This window comes from Sciurus carolinensis, chromosome 18 (genome assembly GCF_902686445.1).
Source record: "Sciurus carolinensis chromosome 18, mSciCar1.2, whole genome shotgun sequence".
NCBI lineage: Eukaryota > Metazoa > Chordata > Mammalia > Rodentia > Sciuridae > Sciurus > Sciurus carolinensis.
This window is the reverse complement of record NC_062230.1, coordinates 869,062-888,260: the sequence shown is the minus strand read 5'-3', so window position 1 is coordinate 888,260 and position 19,199 is coordinate 869,062. Positions and strand designations below refer to the sequence as shown.

The 19,199-nt window shown below is 51.1% G+C and overlaps 1 protein-coding gene across 4 annotated transcripts in view; it reads right to left on the bottom strand.

The window, feature by feature from the left end:
- Positions 1-3,440: 3,440 nt before the first annotated feature.
- LOC124970805 (S-adenosyl-L-methionine-dependent tRNA 4-demethylwyosine synthase TYW1-like) overlaps positions 3,441-19,199 on the bottom strand; it is a 149,782-nt gene continuing 134,023 nt past the window's right edge. For all 4 annotated transcript variants that reach the window (XM_047534411.1, XM_047534413.1, XM_047534414.1 and 1 more), the window contains one exon: positions 3,441-4,406. In XM_047534411.1, coding sequence (XP_047390367.1) covers positions 4,185-4,406 — 222 coding nt within the window. In that variant the 3' untranslated portion in view covers positions 3,441-4,184. The remainder of the gene's footprint in view (positions 4,407-19,199) is intronic.

Sequence of the window (19,199 nt, the reverse complement as noted above, 5' to 3'; positions counted from 1 at the left end):
AAGTGAGATGAATCAACTCCCAGCCAAAATTGTACACCTAGTGGAAGTCTTGTTCAAAAGTAACAGAGTGAAGACACTGCAGATGAACGAGATGTGCAAGAACTCACCCTCAGCAGAACGGCCGGGGAGAAGTGAGCTCTCATGAACGACAGCGTGGACCGGCATCCGCGAGGTGCTGAGGAAGACGTGGTTGTTTGTGGCCCCTCTGTCTTAAAATGCAACGGCGGAGAGCCAAGCGTGGGAAACCATGGGCGGCTTACCGACCAAGTGCGGCCATGGCTGAGGCCTACCACAGCCGAGCAGAGGCCGGACGGAGCCACCCGCTCACTGTGCTGAGCTAGCGTGCACCAGCCTCGCGGGGTGAGCGTCCAGGCAGTGCGTCCAGGATGCTGACTGCGGCTTCCAGGGCCACCACCAGAACAAGTCCGAAGACACCCAGGAAAGCAGCGGCCAGGGCCTGAACGGGTGTACTGGACAGTCTGCTGCAGAGGGGCGGCAGCGGGGCAGGAGCCACACAGCCCGAAGCACAGGGGGAGGGCACCCAGGGGCAGGACCCCGCCTGGAGCAACAGGGCTTCTCATCCCCCAAAAAACGACAGGTGGGGAGGACAGCCGCGCCTCGGCCAGGAGCCCCGCAGTTCAGAGGCAAGGTGGAGGGTGCAAGACCAGAGACCACAAGCGAGCGCAGCAGGCCGAGCGGCAGGCGCCAGACCACAATCCTGCTGCAGCAAAGCTCGCCCTATGACTTACTGCAAAGACACGGTGACTACCAATCTGCGTGCACCTTCCAGAGCCCCAAAAGCCTGAAGCAAAACCTTGCAGCCAGGTTCAGTGGTGCACAGCTGTGATCCCAGGGACTTGGGAGGCTGAGGCAGGAGGATGCAACTTTAAGGCCAGTCTCAGCAACTCAGCAAAACCCTGCCTCAAAATGAAAAATGAAAAAGGGCCGATGGGGCTCGGTGGTAGGGTGCTCTGGGGTTCCATCCCCGATACCGAAAAATAAAACATGGCTGGTTGATGTTGGCTATGTTGCCAGTTTCACTGTTCTAAAGGAAACGTCTCACTGAGGTCCCCATGCTCCATTTTGGAAACTGGCCTTGTTTCATTTTAATTATTAACGTGTTTTGGTACCTTGAAGAGTGACTTTCACGGTTGCTTTCTCTAAGATTTCTTAACCACTCCACTTGCTTGGCTTATTTTTCAGCTGAATGTTAGGGTTGCTTGCCAGGAAACCAGTGGCACTGGGACTCAGTGCTGTGCTGCGAGCAGACCACAGCCTGGGCACACCAGGGTCCCGCCGCTTCCCCCCAACCGTCGGGAGATTCCAGATCCCCTTGAGAGTGCCGGGCACCTCGGAATCTCTCTCGTGACTGTGAACAGGGATTTTTTAAATAGAAAGCGGTAGAACCTTGTGGGCCATTCATTTTTTCCTTCAACATCCTGAAGTCAGATAAGCTCAAGGCCAGACGTACCGTGGACCAGTCCTTAGACGTTTTCCAGCATGAAAGAACGGTGTGGGTTACGCGCCAGGCTCCCGTCAGGGCTACTTTCTCTAGGGCAGGGGTCTGCTGTCTGGGGTTTTCTCCCCTCTTTGACGCACCAATGGTCCAAGTTACACCTCAGGCGGACCCTCGCCCAGGAGCACGTGCAGAGCTGCATGGCTGAAGAGGCGGCCCAGGCGGCCCGGGCCCGGCACACCCGCTGCCTACCTCCTGTGCCGCAGGCCCCACCTGGTCGCCTGGCGAGCTGCCCCACACAGGAGCCTCTGCCTGTGTGCTGCAGTGCTGGGGGTGTAGGACGCGACCTGTGGTGCCTGTTGCCGCCCCACCTGTGACCCTGTCAGGCAGCTAAACACCCACAAGAACAGCAGGGGAGGGAAGGCTTACTTGGACTCAGGCTTCGGGTCTCGGTCCAGATGCTGAGCCAGGCAGCACTTGTGGGGCGGGGTGGGGTCAGGGAGCAGGGAGGGGGTGCAGGGAGGACGCACCCTCCCACCCAGTCCATCGGCAAGGGGCACTGGGGAGGTCACCGCTGTCAGAGCCCCGTCATTCACTCTGAACGTCGCTGCGCGACAGGCACTGTGGGCAGCTCGGACCCCGCGTAGCGGTGACGCAGTGAACATGCACTCCATCTCTGCCCTGCATCCTGACACAGCGCCCAGAGCCCTGGTCGTTTCGGGTAGCAGGGCATTCGCCCTCTATGCCTGTCCTGACGTGTGGCCTCTGGCTCCTGGTGGAGAGCACCCACTCTCCTGGATGTTCTCACGAGGTGACGTGCTCCTGCTGGGCTGCTGGACCAGGGCTGGTCACCAGAGAGCTTGGAACTCGGCGCATCCCACCCCAGGAGGGTGAGCAGCTGGAGATGCACCCAGCCTAGGGATGGGGCTGCAGAAACGCTGCTCTCTGGGGTTCACGGAGCGTCCAGATGGTGAACAGGCATGGGTGGAGAGGGCCGTGCAGCCCACTCCACGGGGACCCGTGCAGACCTCCCTGGTCCGTCTCTTCATCTTTATTAAAACGCCCTGTAACACATCAGCCACAGTATGTGAATGGTGTCCTGGGTCCCGAGAGCCCGTCTGACGCACAGTCCAGGAGGGGCTGAGGGCCTCCCCTTGCAGCCTTGCTGACAGAGGCTGTGGGCAGCCCAGGGACCCACTGATCACCACTGTTGGGAGTAAGCGCAAGTCGAAAGGGATGGAGCCTCCAGGCCATGGGCAGTGTGCCCATTCCAGTGAGGGTCAGGCCTGGACACTGGGTCCCAACTGGTCTCAAACAGCCAGTGACGGAAACCCCACATCCAGCATCAGACACCGAGGGAAACCCCACGTCCGGCATCAGACACCGAGGAGAACCCCACGTCCGGCATCAGACACCGAGGGAAACCCCACGTCCGGCAACAGACACCCATGGAAACCCCACGTCCGGCATCAGACACCCAGGGAAACCCCACGTCCGGCATCAGACACCGAGGGAAACCCCACGTCCGGCATCAGACACCGAGGGAAACCCCACGTCCGGCATCAGACACCCAGGGAAACCCCCCCATCTGACATCAGAAGTGAACTCCTTATGGCTCAGTTGGTACAGCGCTTGTCTCACAAGCACAAGGCCCCGGGTTCAATCCCCAGTACTACAAAAAACATAAAGCAAACAAACAACAGAGGAGATGTACTGGCAACGGTAGGACCAGAGAAAGTCAGCCGGTGTTCCCATGTTCAGCCTCCCATGTCCGGGAGAATGTTTGACTCCTACCCTTGGAAGAAAGCAGGTGCCCCATCTCCAACCAAGCAGGTGGGAAGGTGCATCACCTATGACTCTTACTGCACCCAAACCAGAAGCCTCAAAGCAGCATGAGGAGGAGGGTGGTGCGGCTCAGAACCCAGGACCAGAGGTCCTCACTCCAGGCACAGAGGAGGACTTGCGCTCCGAGGCTTTAGGAAAGACTCTTTATTTATTTTTTGGTAAAAGAATTTTAAAGCGACTGTGACACTTGAGAAAAGACACTGGGTCCGTTGTTTCAGCTAGAGAAAGCCTGACCCTCCAGGACAGACTGCGGGCTCAGCAAGGCTGGCGGGGGAGGAGGGAGACCTGCTGGGTGCCACAAGAGGCCCCATGGCCACCCTGCCAACCAGGAGCCGGCCAGGCCGGGCAGTCAGGCAGCACCTCTGCTGCAGGATGCCTCTGCTCTGCCAGACTGTGCTGGTCCACGGTGACCGTGGGGACAGCCAGAGACAGAGTGCGGTCCAGAGCCGTTTCACAAAGCGCTGGAGATGAACAGAGGTGTCACGACGCAGTGTTTAGAAACGGTCTTTGTGGGAGAGGTCGTCTCAAGTCGTGAGGAGGGACGGGGCAGACCCACGTGGCCGGGCACCACTGCTGAGCACACCCAGGCACAGAGAAGGGCCAGGCCCCCTACAGGGCGCGGCCACGTAGCTTCGTGAGTCCAAAACTGCTGGTCCAACCCCAGTGACCCCTCCAGCCCTGCCCCTCCCCACTCTCCTCTCAGAAGTACAGATGGACAGGGACAGTCCTGGCCAGAGTGCTGGAGCCGCCCCAGGCCTGAGTATGGGTCCTGTCCGACCCCTGAGGGGCCCTCACCTGGAGGAAACAGGATGTGCCTGATTTGTCCCTGGGAAAGTCTCGGCAGGCCCAGAACCTCGGGACTTCCGCTCTGGGTCCAGCAAGCTCAACATCCAGAAAGGTCCTTCGATCTGCTCTTCCTCTGATATCTCGTGTCCCTGGGATCAAAGCCTCGCTCCCTGGCACCGAACACTGCCCAGGGGGGAGTTTTGGCCATATAGTCCTTCGTGCTGAAGGTTTTCAACCCACCGCTGTCTTCGTATTCCTGGATGAGCTCCTGGAAGCGGCCGTAGTCGATCCATGTCCACCATTCTCCATCGATCTTAAACTGGGGAGAAAACAGCTGTCAGGTCAGAAGTAAAAACACCCACAGGGAAACCCAGTGAAATACTAACACACCTGATTTTTTCCCTGTCATGTTAAAACTTCCACGTTCCACACATGGTTTCCTGCCAGAGCACCTGGAACCCAGGCAGGTGCTTCCCTTGCTGCTGCTGCCCACGTGCCAAGGCCTGACTGGGATGGGACGACCTCCCATCCCAGTGGGTCTGCATGAGCAGCTGACCAGCACTGAACTGCCCGGAGCTGCCAGTGCTGCCGGTCAGAGGACCCCAGTCCTGCTGCTGCCATGCTTCTGGCTGGATTTCCAAGGCTATCAGCACGCCTGGCAGAAGCCTCTTCACCACCAAACTCCGCCTGAGTGATCAGCGGAGCCCTAATCAATGACTTCTGATTCTGAATGCTACCCGACCAAAGCCTTGTCAGTTCAACGTGCACACACACCTCATTAGCAGAGAGTCTTGTTAAGAATGTCGATTCCATAAAGAGGAATAGTCCAATTTGTACTCTTCAGAAAACTGCTTCTCAAGCAAACGTGCAACGAGCACAAAGCTGAGGCAGCTCCCAGGGAAACCCAACTGCACGGTGAGGCTTGATTCAGAGCCTGGCCAGCACCCGTCTGTGTACGTGCACAACCGACATGCCGAAACCTGACTCATCGACAGCTACTCACTGTCTTAAAAACAAGGCAAAACCAGAACCCTGATTGACTCCAGGAACCAAGTGAAGAAGAGTCTCCTGATCCAGCTGAGAAAGAATCACTGAAAACACGCAGGTTCCTGGATTTGGGATTCAACATGGAATCTCCTCTCTTATCCAACAGCTGAGCTAAGACAAGTCTTTGAAAGAGTGTCCAGCTCTCTCAACTCCATGCCAGACGCAAAGCCCGCGCTGGCATCTTCTGTGAAGCCTGGCTGCCCTCACTGTTCTCTGCCTGCCACTGTGAAAGGCCCAGGTGCCGAGCCTTAGAGCTGCAGATTCGAGGGTGACCTCTCTTCCTCTGTGCCCTCGCCTCCAAACCCATCCCCCTTCCTGAGCAGCTCTGCCCACAGTGTCCTGCATCCCCTGAAGCAGGCCGCCATCTCCCATGGGTCAAGCCCATCGCAGCTGTGGCCTCTTTCGGCTGTGACAGACTGTCCAAGTCACAAGGCGCGAGGCCCAAAGCAGGGGAGACAGCCACCCAGAGCGCAGAGCTTAATCACCTGCACCTCCACCTCCTCAGGATCGGCCCACCTCACACACTCCCACGCCAACAGGTCTGATTTGCAGCAGCTTGTGCGTCAGGTCTCCGTGTCCTCTGCTCTGGGAAGCCCCCTGCGTCCTGCTAGCCCACGGCGGCTCCTATGCCACAGGACCCTGTGCCTGAGCTGCTCAAGAGAGCACCCTGTGATGGCTTCGGCGTTACCTCCGTGTCCCCTGCCAGTCTGACAAGCCCTTGTGGGCACATGACTCGCCGTCTGTGCCATCGCACTGCCGCTCAGGACCCTGGGCCTAGGCCCAGCCTCCTCACCTCCAAGCAAAGCTGGAAGACCACAGGATGGAAAGCATCCCTCCTGTCCACTGATGGCTCGGGAAACAGGAAGGAATTCTGCTGCCGTGGGCTGCAGAACCACAGGGACGGCTCACGGTGTGTCCGTGCAGAAGGCGTAGGGACATGAGGCGCTCCCGACCAGTCCAGGAGGACACACGTCAGCACGACCCCAGCAGGACGAGGCCATTGAGGATGCCCCCGCCCTCCTTCCTGTCCTCGTCTGTGGGCCTGGCCAGGTACTTTACAAGTGCTCACCAAGCACCAAGCGTATGCCCTGGGGTAGGCCCGGCACTGGGGAGTACAGAGAAGGGTGCGATGATCGGCCCAGAACTTGGTCCCACAGGACAGTCCTGCCGGGCTCCCCGCTTTGCTCGCTGAGAAGCAGCAGCTGACCCTACTGTCCTCTCTCTTGCTCCTTTCCCTTTCAGGGTTTGCCTCTCTCGAGCCAAAGTCTGACCCCTTAGCATTCATGATCCTGGTTCTCCTTCTCCCTCAAACTCAATCAAAAGCCACTTGCCAGGGACAGTCTGAGAGGGACTAAAGGATGAGTCCAGGCTACAGCAACAGACTTGACTCTTGTCTTTTTATTCCAGCCTATGGTTAAAAAAAAAAAAAAAAAAATCCAACAACATGTCTTATAGCTCAATCTAGTAGGTATACGTGTGCAGGCAGGCACGCGCACACACACACACACACACACACACACACACACACACAACCCACCAACTCTGTGTAACCCACATCACTTTAAAACACTGCTGGCTGTCACTCAGGAAACCGACCCAGCTCCTGACGCAGCATGGGAAGTTCTGCCCTAGAAGACCTGTCTGCTGGCCCTGAAACCCTGCCCTGGTTTAAAATGAAGACACCAGTGCACAGACCTGACAACCTTACCCCAAAACCTGGCAAGTGCTGTTTTTTAAGACAACCCACCAGAAAGTCCAGGCCAGCTCGGCAGCCCAGGCAAATGCCACAGGCAGTGGCCTGGCCAGGAGAGGAGTCTCCAACAGGCCCTGCCTGGCCTGGGGGCTTCCTGTGGCCTTGTCCCTAGAGCCTCTCCTGGCTGTGGCAGGGCTGCGGGGCAGACTCTCGGTCCACAAAGGTCGATCTGAAGTGAACCCTTAGTTGTCAGGCCCCGAAAACCCTCTCATGACCCGGGATAAAAACACTTGAGAAGGTGCTTAGAAAGTCACACTGTGCCACTCAAAAGGCAGAAGCTGAAAGGGCGACCTTTGGTGTGACCGACACAGACAGGGCTGGAAGATGACCCCGATCATAAAGAGAGTTTGAGCGTCCTGAGACGTGGGGACATCCTGCCTGTGGGAAGAGGCCAACCTGCTCAGGGCCACAGCTGAACTCCACAAGCCACCAGGGTCTCAGGACACAGGCCACACGGCGAGGCACAGTGGACTGCAGGACACCTGCCGCACCAGCCCTGGGCCCTAACGGCTGCATGAGGGCCCTGCGCCCGCTGCCTCCCCTCCTCCCAGCAGAGCAGGGGTCAGAGGGGTCGGGGACCCACCGGGACGGTGGTCGAGCTCCTCGTTCACCTCCGCTCCATGTGCAGCCCTCCCCTCCAAGGAACGAGGGACGGAGAGGGCCCCTGAAACAGCCTGGAGGAGGGAGCAGCACAAGCTGCAGACGCTGAAGGCACGGCCAGGGGACAGGGCCACCAGGAAGCAGAGGGCTGAGGGTCTGACTCAGCTCACACTTTGCAACTCCCCCAAGGCTCAGAGGCTGGGTCCACTGGTCACCCGGAAGAGGATGAGGAGGCACCAAGTCGCCCACAGGTATCCGAGACAGGCTGGTGTTCTGTTGGAGAAGCTGCCAGAACCTCAAGCCCTGACCTCCCGGCCAAGAGCCCGGAGCTTCATCCTCAGGAGAGGTGCGAGGGGCTGAGCTCCCCAGGCCAGGGTGGCCCAGGCCCTGCCTGCCTCCAGGCTGCGGTGGCCAGGAGGCAGCATGAGTGTCGGGATCAGGCCTCGCGGAGGGAGTGACCAGCTGGACTGCTCCACGCACTGGGGCGCTCAGTCTGCCTTTCCATTCCCACCCTCGAACTCGAGCAGATGACCAAGGAGCCTGCGGGAGAGAAGGCAGCCAGGACACAAGGGCAGCAAGGAAGCAGCAGGCCCAGCTGCCCGGGTCCCGTGAAAACCGAGCTGAGAAAGAACAGAGTCCGAAGTCAACCCAGGAGCGTCACGAAGGATTCATGAGAAAAAAAAATTAAGAGCATTTTCTAGAACATAGAGTAAAATAATAGAAAGAAAAGTAAAAAAAAAAATCAGAGGAGAAAAGATTGTTTTCTTGGATTCGAGTCCAAGGGCGGGGCTGGGGCTGGGTTGGTGGAGCGCTTGCCTAGCACACTGAGGCCTGGGCTGGACCTCAGCACCACTAAATAAACAAACAGGGATCGTGTCCATCTACAGCCATTAAGAGAAACTAGGCCACGAGACGTGATTTTAAGATCCTTCCGAGTCCCAGAGGGAAGGGAGAGAACAAAACAAACGCAGGGGGCAGGAGACCTTCAAAACGAGGGCTCTGAAAAGTTCAGCAGGCGAGACTCGAGCTCCGGGCTGAGGGGTCCACAGGATCCGGGGCCCTGGTGAGGGGTGCAGGCTCACACCCCAGGCAGGACGGAGGCCATGCTGGCTGTCCAGCCCAGGCCCAGCAGGCTGCCCGCCAGGAGGAGAACAAAGAGGTGAGCCCCGGGCGTCTCCTCTCCTGCCACACACTCGGGGGTCCTCGGGAGGTCAATTCCTGGGCAGGAGGGACAAACTGAAAGGACACACTGGACCCCAGGAAACAGAGTGCTCTCCCAGGCAGGAGCTGAAGGAGAGGAGACAGCAGCTGGGCGCTGGGCAGGGCGGGGGCCTGCTGAGGCAGGTAGGTCAGAGAGCACCGGGAGAGGGCTTCAGAATAGGCAGCTGACCGGGGACCAAGGACACCGCGCCAGTGGGGACAGACAAGCGGGTCTGTGGGCCAGAGTGGTTGGGAACACAGAACACAGACACTGTCCTCATGGTCACCCCCGTCACCACCATGTACGGATGGAAACCAAGGTGCTGCGGTCTGGCTCTAAGGTGACCCCAAAGCTCCCATCAGTGCAGGAACATTCAGAGGTGACGTGACTGGAGGTGACAGCCAGGGCCTCATCAGTCTCCCTAGGGTGCATGGCCTGGGGTAGCTGTGGGCAGGTGGGGCGTGGTGGGCGGGTCATGGGGCTGCCCTGCGTCTTCCCCAGGACTCTGATGCCCCCTCCTCCCGGGCTCCACCAGAAGGGCTGCCCCACTGAATCTAGTCCTCACCTCAGCACAAAGGAATCTGCAGCCAGCAAGAAAGGGGACGCGAGATGTGGAGCAAGCCAAGAAGGTGTGCACAAGGAGACACAGCAAAGCCCAGGGCAGCCATGCACCATACTGGAGGGGCAGCAGTGCAGAAAACGGAGGGCTGAGGAACGGACAGACTGTAGGGCACGTGGTCTACCAAAAGCAAGTCAGAGAATGAGAACACCACACAGACACTGGCAAGCCATGAGAACGGAGCAGGAGCAGAGTCTCCAAGAGAGCGTCCCAGCTCGGGCTAGGACCCAGCCCCCGAAGCAGAAGGGAAGGGCCACTCCCAGCACATCCCCAGAAGCCAGGGACATCCTGCCACCACTGACTGCTAAGGACACAACAGAAAGAGAAAAGCAGACCAATGTCCCTGATGAACACAGACCAGAAGTTTTAATGAAGCACCCACAAACAATTCAACACCACGTTGAAAAGACCACATGCCATGATCAGATGGCTTCATTCCAGAGATGACAGGAAGGTTCAACAGATCAATACCCGTAACACGACACTATAAACTGAATTAACAGTGAAAATCACGTGATGATCTCAAAAGAAGAAAAAAAAATCTGTGATAAAACTGAACTCGCAAAACCATACTCAATAAATGAAAAATAAAAGTGAAAACCAGCAAAGGGAGGAACTACACTAGAAAGAATAGTCAATCAAAGGAGAAACAAATTCAAATTAAAAATCAGAAATGAATCAAAATGACAAGGAACAAAAATCATTTCTCAATAAATGGCCTAAACTCATCAATCAAAAGACACAGACTGGCAGAGACATCTACAGACTGAAGGTGAAAGGTTGGAATAGACGGTGAAATAAGCAGGGATTTCCATCCTCATATCCAACAAAGTACACTTCAAACCAAAGTTAGTCAGAAGGGACAAAGGAGGACATTTAACACTGCTTAAGGGAATCATACACCAACAAGACTTAACAATCGTAAATATATCTGCCCCAAACAATGGAGCATCTACGTACATCAAACAAACCCTTCTCAGTTTCAAGAATCAAACAGACCACAACACAATAATACTGCGTGACTTTAACACACCTCTCTCACCACTGCTTAGATCTTCCAAACAAAAATTAAACGAAGAAACTATAGAATTAAATAATACAATCAATGATTTAGATTTAACATATATGGAATATTTCATCCATCAATGGCTGAATACACTTTCTTCTCAGAAGCACACAGATCCTTCTCTAAAACAGACCATATCTTATGCCACAAAGCAACTCACAGTAAATACAAAAAATAGAGGTAATACCTTGCATCCTCTCAGATCATAATGGAATGAAATTAGAAATCAACAATGGAATAAAAAAATAGAAACTACTCTAACACCCAGAGACTAATAATATGCTATTGAATAGCAGAAGAAATCAGGACGAAATTAAAAAAATACTTAGAGGTAAATGAGAACAGTGACACAACATATCAAAATCCCTGAGACACTATGAAGACAGTGCTAAGAGGAAAGTTCATAGCATTGAGTACATTCATTAAAAAGAATAGAAAGTCAACAAATAAATAGCCTAACATTGCATTTCAAAGCCCTAGAAAAAGAAAGAACAAACCAACACCCAAAGTAGAAGACAGGAAATAATTAAAATCAGAGCTGAAATCAACAAAATTGAAACAAAAGAAACAATTCAAAAATGGACAAAACAAAATGTTGGTTCTTTGAAAAACTAAATAAAATCGATAGATCCTTAGTCACTTTAACAAAGGGAAAGAAAAAACTCAAATTACTAAAATTCGTGATGAAAAAGGAAAAATCACTATGGACAGTACTGAAATACAGAAGATAGTCAGAAACTATTTTGAAAATTTATACTCTAATAAAATAGAAAATCTTGAAGACACCAATATATTTCTAGAGATATATGACCTACCCAAACTGAATCAGGAGGATATATACAATATGAACAGATCAATCTCAAGCAATGAAATACAAGACATTCTCAAAAGTCTATCAACTAAGAAAAGTCCAGGATCAGACAGCTTCTCAGTCAAGTTCTAGCAGCCCTTCAAAGAAGAATTAGCACCAGGGGCTGGAGCTGTGGCTCACTGGTGGGGCACTTGCCTGGCATGTGTGAGGCCCTGGGTTCAGTACTCAGCACCACATATAAATAAATAAAAGAAAAGATCCACTGACAACTAAAAATATTTTTTAAAAAATAGCACCAATACTTCTCGAATTATTCCATGAAAATGAGGGATACCTTTCCAAACTCATTCTATGAAGCTACTGGAATCACCCTGATACCAAAACCAGACAAAGACACATTAAGGAAAGAAAACAATAGAAAAACTAGGGAGAGTAGGAACTTACCTCAACATTGTAAAGGCTATTGATGCTAAATAAGCCCACGGCCAATATCATTCTAAATGGAGAAAAACTGAAAGCATTCCCTCTAAAAACTGGAAAGAGACAGGAATGCCCTCTTTTACCTCTTCTATTTAACACAGTCCTGTGAACTCTAGTCAGAGCAATTAGACAAAAGAAATTAAAGGTATACAAATAGGAAAAAAAGAACTCAAACTATTCCATTTCCCAGTGACATGATTCTATACTTAGAAGACCCAGAAAACTCTAGAACTCATAAATAAATTCAGCAAAGTAGCAGGATATAAAATTAATACCCATAAATCAACTGCATTCCTACACATCAGTGAGGAATCAGAAAGAGAAATTAAGAAAACTATCCCATCACAATAGCCTCAAAGAAAATAAAATACTTGGGAATCAACCTAATAAAAGAGGTGAAAGACTCTACAATGAAAACTACAGAACGCTAAAGAAAGAAACTAAAGACCTTAGAAGATGGAAAGATCTCCATGCTCTCGGATACACAGAATCAATATTGTCAAAATGGCCACACTGCCAAAACTGCTATACAGATTTAATGCAGTTCCTATTAAAATTCTAATGACATGCTTCATAGAAATAGAAAAAGCAGTCATGAAATTCATTTGGAAAACTAAGAGACCCAGAATAGCCAAAGCAATCCTCAGAGAGAAAAGTGAAGTAAGAGGCATCATAATCCCAGACCTTAAACTACGCTACACAGAGCTGTAACAAAAACGGCCTGGTATCGGCACCAAAACAGACACGTAGACAGTGGAACAGAACAAAGACACAGAGACAAACCCACATAAATACACTTATCTCATACTAGACAAAGGTGCCATAAACATACACTGGAGAAAAGACAGCCTCTTCAACAAATGGTGCTTGGAAAACAGGAAATCTGTATGTAGCAAAATGAAATTAGACCCCTATCTCTCACCTTGCATAAAACTCAACTCACAGTAGATCACAACCTAGGCATTAGACTAGAGACCCTGCACCTACTAGAAGAAAGTAGGCCCAAATCTCCACCATGTCGACTTAGGAAGCAAATTCCTCAACAAGACTCCAAAAATACATAAGTAAAATCAAGAATAAATAAATAGGGCTGGGGTTGTAGCTCAGTTGTAGTGTATTTGCCTGGCATGCTTGAGGTCCTGGGTTTGATCCCACAAAAAAAATTAAAAAGTTGTTTAAATATGTTAAAAAATAAAATGTGTAAAAAAAAGAAGACAAAAAAAATCAATAAATGGGATGGTATCAAACTAAAAAGCTTTCTTCACAGCAAAAGAAATAATAAAGTGAAGAGAAAGCCTACAGAGTGGGAGAAAATTTTTGCCACCTGCCCCTCATATAGAGTATTAATCTCCAGGAAAGTTAACAACAAAAACAAAAATAAAAAACCCAATCAAAAAAAGGCCAAGGAACTGAACAGATACTTCAAAGAAAAAGAAAAACCAACAGTCAACAAGTATATGAAAAAATGTTCAACGTCTCTAGCAATTAGAGAAATGCAAATCAAAACTACACTGAGAGGCTGGGGCTGGGGCTCAGTCGTGGGGCACTTGCCTGGCACGTGTATTGTGTCCACCTACAACTAAAAATTAAAAAAAAAAAAAGAGAATGTGGTGTATATACACAGTGGAATATTATTCAGCCACAAAGAATGCAATCATGACATCTGCAGGTGAATGGATGGAACTGGAGCCTATCATGCTAGGTGCAATAAGCCAATCCCCAAAACACAAAGGTTGAGTGTTCTCTCTGATATGCGAATGCTGATTCACAATAATGGGGAAGGGAAGAGTACAAGTTCACTGGATTAGACAAAGGGGAATGGAGGGGATGGAGGGGGGTGGGAGTGGGAAAGTGAATGGATCAGACACACCTTTCCTGTGTTCACATGATACACGACCAGTGTGCTGGTTGGCTGTGAGGGGTCCCCCGAAGCTCACGTGAGACAGTGCAGGAAGATTCAGAGGAGACGTGACTAGGCCGTAAGAGTCTTAACCCAGTCGTGAATCAACCCCCGATGGGATTAACTGAGGTGGGGGTGTGGTTGGAGGTGGGAATCGGGGTGTGTATTTTGTGTCTGGAGAGTGGAGTCTGTGATGTGAGCTGCTTCCCTCTGCCACTCTCTCCTGCCCTGATATCCAGCCTCACCTTAAGCCCAAGGAATGGCGCCGGCCTTCTATGGACTAAGACCTCTGAAACCTGAGCCCTAGTGTAAACCTCTTTTCCTCCAGTTGTGCGACACAGCACGAAACAGCTGCCTGAAACAACCAATGTAACTCACATGACACAAAGCCACAGGAATGGGAAGTTACCCTGCATTATGTGGGACATGTCACCATACATGTTACTGTCATGTACAACTAAAGGACCAAAGAGAAACCTCAGGAAAAAAAACAAACTCCCCTTCACAAAAGAAGCCATGAATTCAAATTGGGACTGAAGAACCATACCTGAAGGACAGGGAGGCTGACACGGCAGAACCACCCTAAGGACGAAACTCTGACATCCCCTCTGGGACTGGAGGTGGCCTTGTGGCCACACTGCTTCAACGCAGTACTAGAAATCTAGAAATCTGGAAGAGAAGCAATAATGGGGTGCGAGGAGGAAAGAGGGAGTTCAAATCACCGCCATGTGTTGACAACATGATCTACACACAGAAAATCCTGAAGATTCCACAGAAAGACAATCAGTAAAGTAGCAGAAATAAAAAAACAACATACAAAAATCAATACCTCTTCCATACACCAAAATGAAGCAGACTGAAATTGAGTAGGGAATCAGAAAAGTACTCCCAGCCACAATAGCCACCAACATCAATAAAACACCTTGGAATAACCTCGCCAGGGATGTGGAAGACACGCAGTAAGCATCAGGAAACACACCAAAGAACCTCGAGACTCGGGAGGGAAGGCCAGGGGCTGGGGAGACCAACGGTGTTGCAGAAAGAGACCTGCAGCTTCAACACAGTTCTCATCAAAATACCAATGATGTTTCACAGAACCAGAAAGGACGATCCTAAGATTCACACGGAAGCACAAAAGAACCTCGATATCCAAACCAAACCTGAGCCAGAAAAGCAATACTGGAGGCATGACAAAATCTGACTTCAAAGTCAACCTGAAAGGCTTCTTCTCAGCAAAGGGAACAATCAACGATGCGAAGAGAGCCCACAGAGTGGGAGAAGATCTTCACGCACCTCAGAGAGAGCACTAATCTCCAGAATTTATAAAGAACTGAAAAAACGTAATACCAAAAAAAAAAAAAAAAAACCCAATCAATAAATGGCAAAGAAACTGAGCAGACACTTCACAGAAGAAATATAATCAATCAACAAACATATGAAAAAATGTTCAGTATCTCTAGCAATTAGAGAAATGCATATTAAAACTAAGGGGACTGGGGATGTAGCTCAGTTGGCAGAGTGCTTGCCTCGTGTGCACAAGTCTCTGGGTTCAATCCCCAGCACCACACACACACAATCGGTGTCATTGGAGCTGAGGCTGTGGTTCAGTCACAGAGCACTCGCCTAGCACGTGTGAGGCACATCTAAATAAAATAAAGGTATTATGTCCATCTACAACTAAAAAAAAATGTATTAAAAAAAACTAAGATTTCATCTCACCCGAGTCGGAATGACAATTATCAAGAATACAAGCAATAATAAATATTGGCAAGGATGTGGGGTAAGGCACACTCATATATTGCTGGTGGGAATGCAAATTGGTGCAACCATTTATGGAATGTGGTGTGGAGATTCCTCAGAAAACTTGGAATGGAACCACCATTTGACCCAGTTATCCCACTCCTTGGTTTATACTCAAAGGACTTAAAATCAGCCTAGTACAGTGATGCAGCCACATCAATGTTCATAGCAGCCTCAATTCACAATAGTTAAACTATGGAACCAACCTAGGTGCCCTTCAACAGATGAATGGATAAAGAAACTGTGGTATATACATAGAATGAACTATTACTCAGTTTTAAAGAAGAGTGAAATTATAGCACTTGCTGGTAAATGGATGGAGCTGGAGAATATCATGCTAAGTGAAATAAGCCAAACCCAAAAAACCAAAGACTGAATGTTTTCTCTGATATGCGGATGCTAATTCACAATGGGGCAGGGGTAGCTAGGAAAGAACAGAGGTACTTTAGGTAGGGGGGAGTGAAGGGACGGGAGGGGCATGGGGTAGGGAGGACACCATTGCCCTATGTACATACATGACCATACGACCCGTGTGGCTCTACATCATGTACAACAGAAGAATGAGAAGTCTTTCCTATCACACATGATGTATCAAAGTGCATTCTATTGTCACATACAGCTAATTAGAACAAATTAAAAAATTTTTAAAGTACATACTATAGAGCCACAGTCACAAAAGTAGCATGGTATTTGTATGAAAGCAGAGAGACCAACAAAAAAGAATAAAGACCCAGAAACCAATCCATGCATCATCTGCCAACTGGTTCTGATGAAGGTGCCAAAAACCCAAGTGGAGACAGGGCAGCCTCCTCAGTAAGTGGAGCTGGAAGGATGGGTGTCCACATGAGGAGACTGAACAGGACTCCTCCATCTCACCCGCACAACAGTCCACTCCAAGTGCATCAGAGACCTCAGGTAAGACCTGAAGCTTGGAAACACAGAAGAGACCTAGATGCGGGACAGGCCAGAGTTTCCAGACAGAACTCCAACAGCTCAGGCATAAACACAAGAATGGACGCAGGAAATCACCTGAGATTCAAAAGCTGGTGCACAGTGAAGGAAACAAATCGCGGTGGAGAGACAACCTAAGAAACGAGAGGAAACTCTGGCCGGCCGCTTATCGGAGAGAGCTCAGTATCCAGAATTCATAAAGAACTCAGAAAACTCAACCAGAACACAAGCAAGCTCATCAACAATGGACAAGTAACCTGAGCAGACGCCCCTCGAAAGGACAGGTGGCAAACAGCACATGAGAGAGGCCCCGCACCAAGCCACCAGGATGGTGCAAACAGAGCCACCTCGGAGAAGCCGCCTGGGCTTGGCTGGACCATCAGGGTGGTCACCAAGGACACAGGCGGGACAGCTGCTGGGGAGGGTGCAGGAAGAAGGACACTCAGACGCCCAGGGAAAGCGTGGGCAATGCTGAGGAGCTCCATGCCAACCCAGCAGACAGGACGGCAGGAAGGAGGCATGGTGAGGACAGAACGCAGAAAACGCGACAGCAGGAGCCCAAGGCTGGCTCCTCGTGAAGACCCCAAGGGCCCCTCGGGCAAGATCACCAAGGAGGAGTACTGACAGCTAGAAGGCAGGTGGGCGCACCAGCCACGCTAGGAGCGGTGCCATCGCAGGCAGCACTGGGATCCTAAAAGCACATGCGGGTCTTGCCCAAGACTTTGGAACTTGGATAAAATGGATAACATCCTGGAAGAATGTGGGTTATGAAAACTGATTCAGGAAGAAAACCTGTACAAGTGTTATAACCATTAAAGAAATTTACCTGAGTACAGGGGATCAGACTTGGATGGTTCCCAAGAAGAGTAACTTTGGAAAAAGCAAGGAAAAGCTCCCCTATCCTCTGATGTGAACCAAATATTACTTTGATTCCCAAACTAGACAAAGATCATACAGAGAGGCAACAAGTATAGCTTGACCTCACTTATGACTACAGATGCAAAAATGTCAAGCAAAATATTATGCAGCAAAGCCTGTGGAGTACAGAGAAAAAGGGGTGCAGGAAAGGGCAGGCGGCAGGGAATGGGCACTGCTGAGACCAGAGCTCCCCAGGACCGAGAGCAGGTTCCTGGCAGAGGACAGCGCAGGCTGGCCTGGCACCCTGAGCCACCCACGGACCTGTCGGACAAGACTGCAGGCTTCTCGACCAGGAGGCAGGGCTGCCAGCAGAGTGAGGACCTGGGAAGCCTGAGCTCAGGCCAGGCCAGGCACACTCCTGAGAGGGCGGCCCTGCAGGCTGAGACCAGAGGTTAGCGACCACAGCCGCCACACCAGGGGCCGAGACAGCGAAGGTGCAGAGGCGCTGAGGAGGGAGAGGAAGGAGAACAAAGGCAGTCTGAAAGTCAGACAGACGAACGGACAGGCAGGGGAGAGCCGTGACTGACAGGTGAGTTCACTGGTGAATGCCAAGACACGTAAGGAAGAAACGTCTCCAATTCTCCACAACCTCTCCCAGAATAGAGGCAAACACTCCACAAGACGTGCATGACTCTAATATCAAATGACACACGCAGGAAATCACAGAAGAGTAGCTGCCGTGAAGAGACGCCAAGTCAGTGAGCACCAGCAATCAGATCCAAGGCATAAGAAGAGTCACCCACCATCACTATGTGAGACTCGTTCCAAACAGTGGTTAACAGGCTGACTCAACATTGAAAATCAGTGTAATCCATCACATCAATAGTCTGAAGGAAAAAATACATATGATCATACCAATAACTGCATAAAAACATGATAAAATTCAAACTACTTTATGATTAAAAACTCTCAGCAAATCAGGAACAGACAGGAACTTCCTCAACCTAATAAAACAACATCTACCAAACACCCTGCAGCTAACACTGTCCCTAATGGTGAGAAGACAGTGGTTCTAGGGTGGGAAGCAAGACCGTGCCAACCTTCTCCCCATTCTCCCCATTCCAGTCCAGCGTCACACTGCAAGGCCTGGCTGACACACCAAGGCAAAACAAGTACAGCTCTATCTTATACACCAGCCAGCAACGACTGGAACTGGGAAGTGAGGACACAGAACCGCTGAGGTCTGCATCCCCAGTCTAACAAGAGATACAGGCCACATACGTAGAAACCAGCAAACTGATAAAAAAGAAAACCAGGAGACCTAATAGACGGAGGAACACCCCATGCTCCAGGACCAGGGGATGCCATGTCCTCAAGACGCCAATCCTCCCCAACTAAGTAGACAGAGGGACACCCCATGCTCCAGGACCAGGGGACGCCATGTCCTCAAGACTAAGTAGACAGAGGGACACCCCACACTCCAGGACCAGGGGACGCCATGTCCTCAAGACGCCAGTCCTCCCGCACTTCATTCCAAGCAATCACAACCAAACTAGAGGGTGCGATTTAATGGACATCGACAGACTGATTCTAGAGTACGGATGGAAGGCCATCAACCCAGACTAGCCAGCACAACAGCCAGAAGAAGGGACAGCCGGAGGGCTGAGGACCCACCTCAAACCTTGCTACGGCTGCAGAGCGAGGACCGGTCACAGTAGCTGCAGGGATGGCAGCGGGAGAAGAGCTGCTCACCACTGCCCACCATCAGGGGAACTGGAAACCCCTGTGGGCATCACTGCCCACCTGTTAAAATGGCCAGAACCCCACAGCTGGACGGCAGCTGGCCCTGAAGGGAGGCAGAGCAACAGCAGCTCACATCGGCAGCTGGCAGGAGTGCACAGCCACCTGGGCACGGCTCGGCAGGCTTTGGGTTTTTTTGAAAAAGAGTTTAACATAAACTCACCATGGCATTCCACAACCACACTAAGTTATTTACTCAATTCACCTGGGAAAGGTAAGCAGCCCA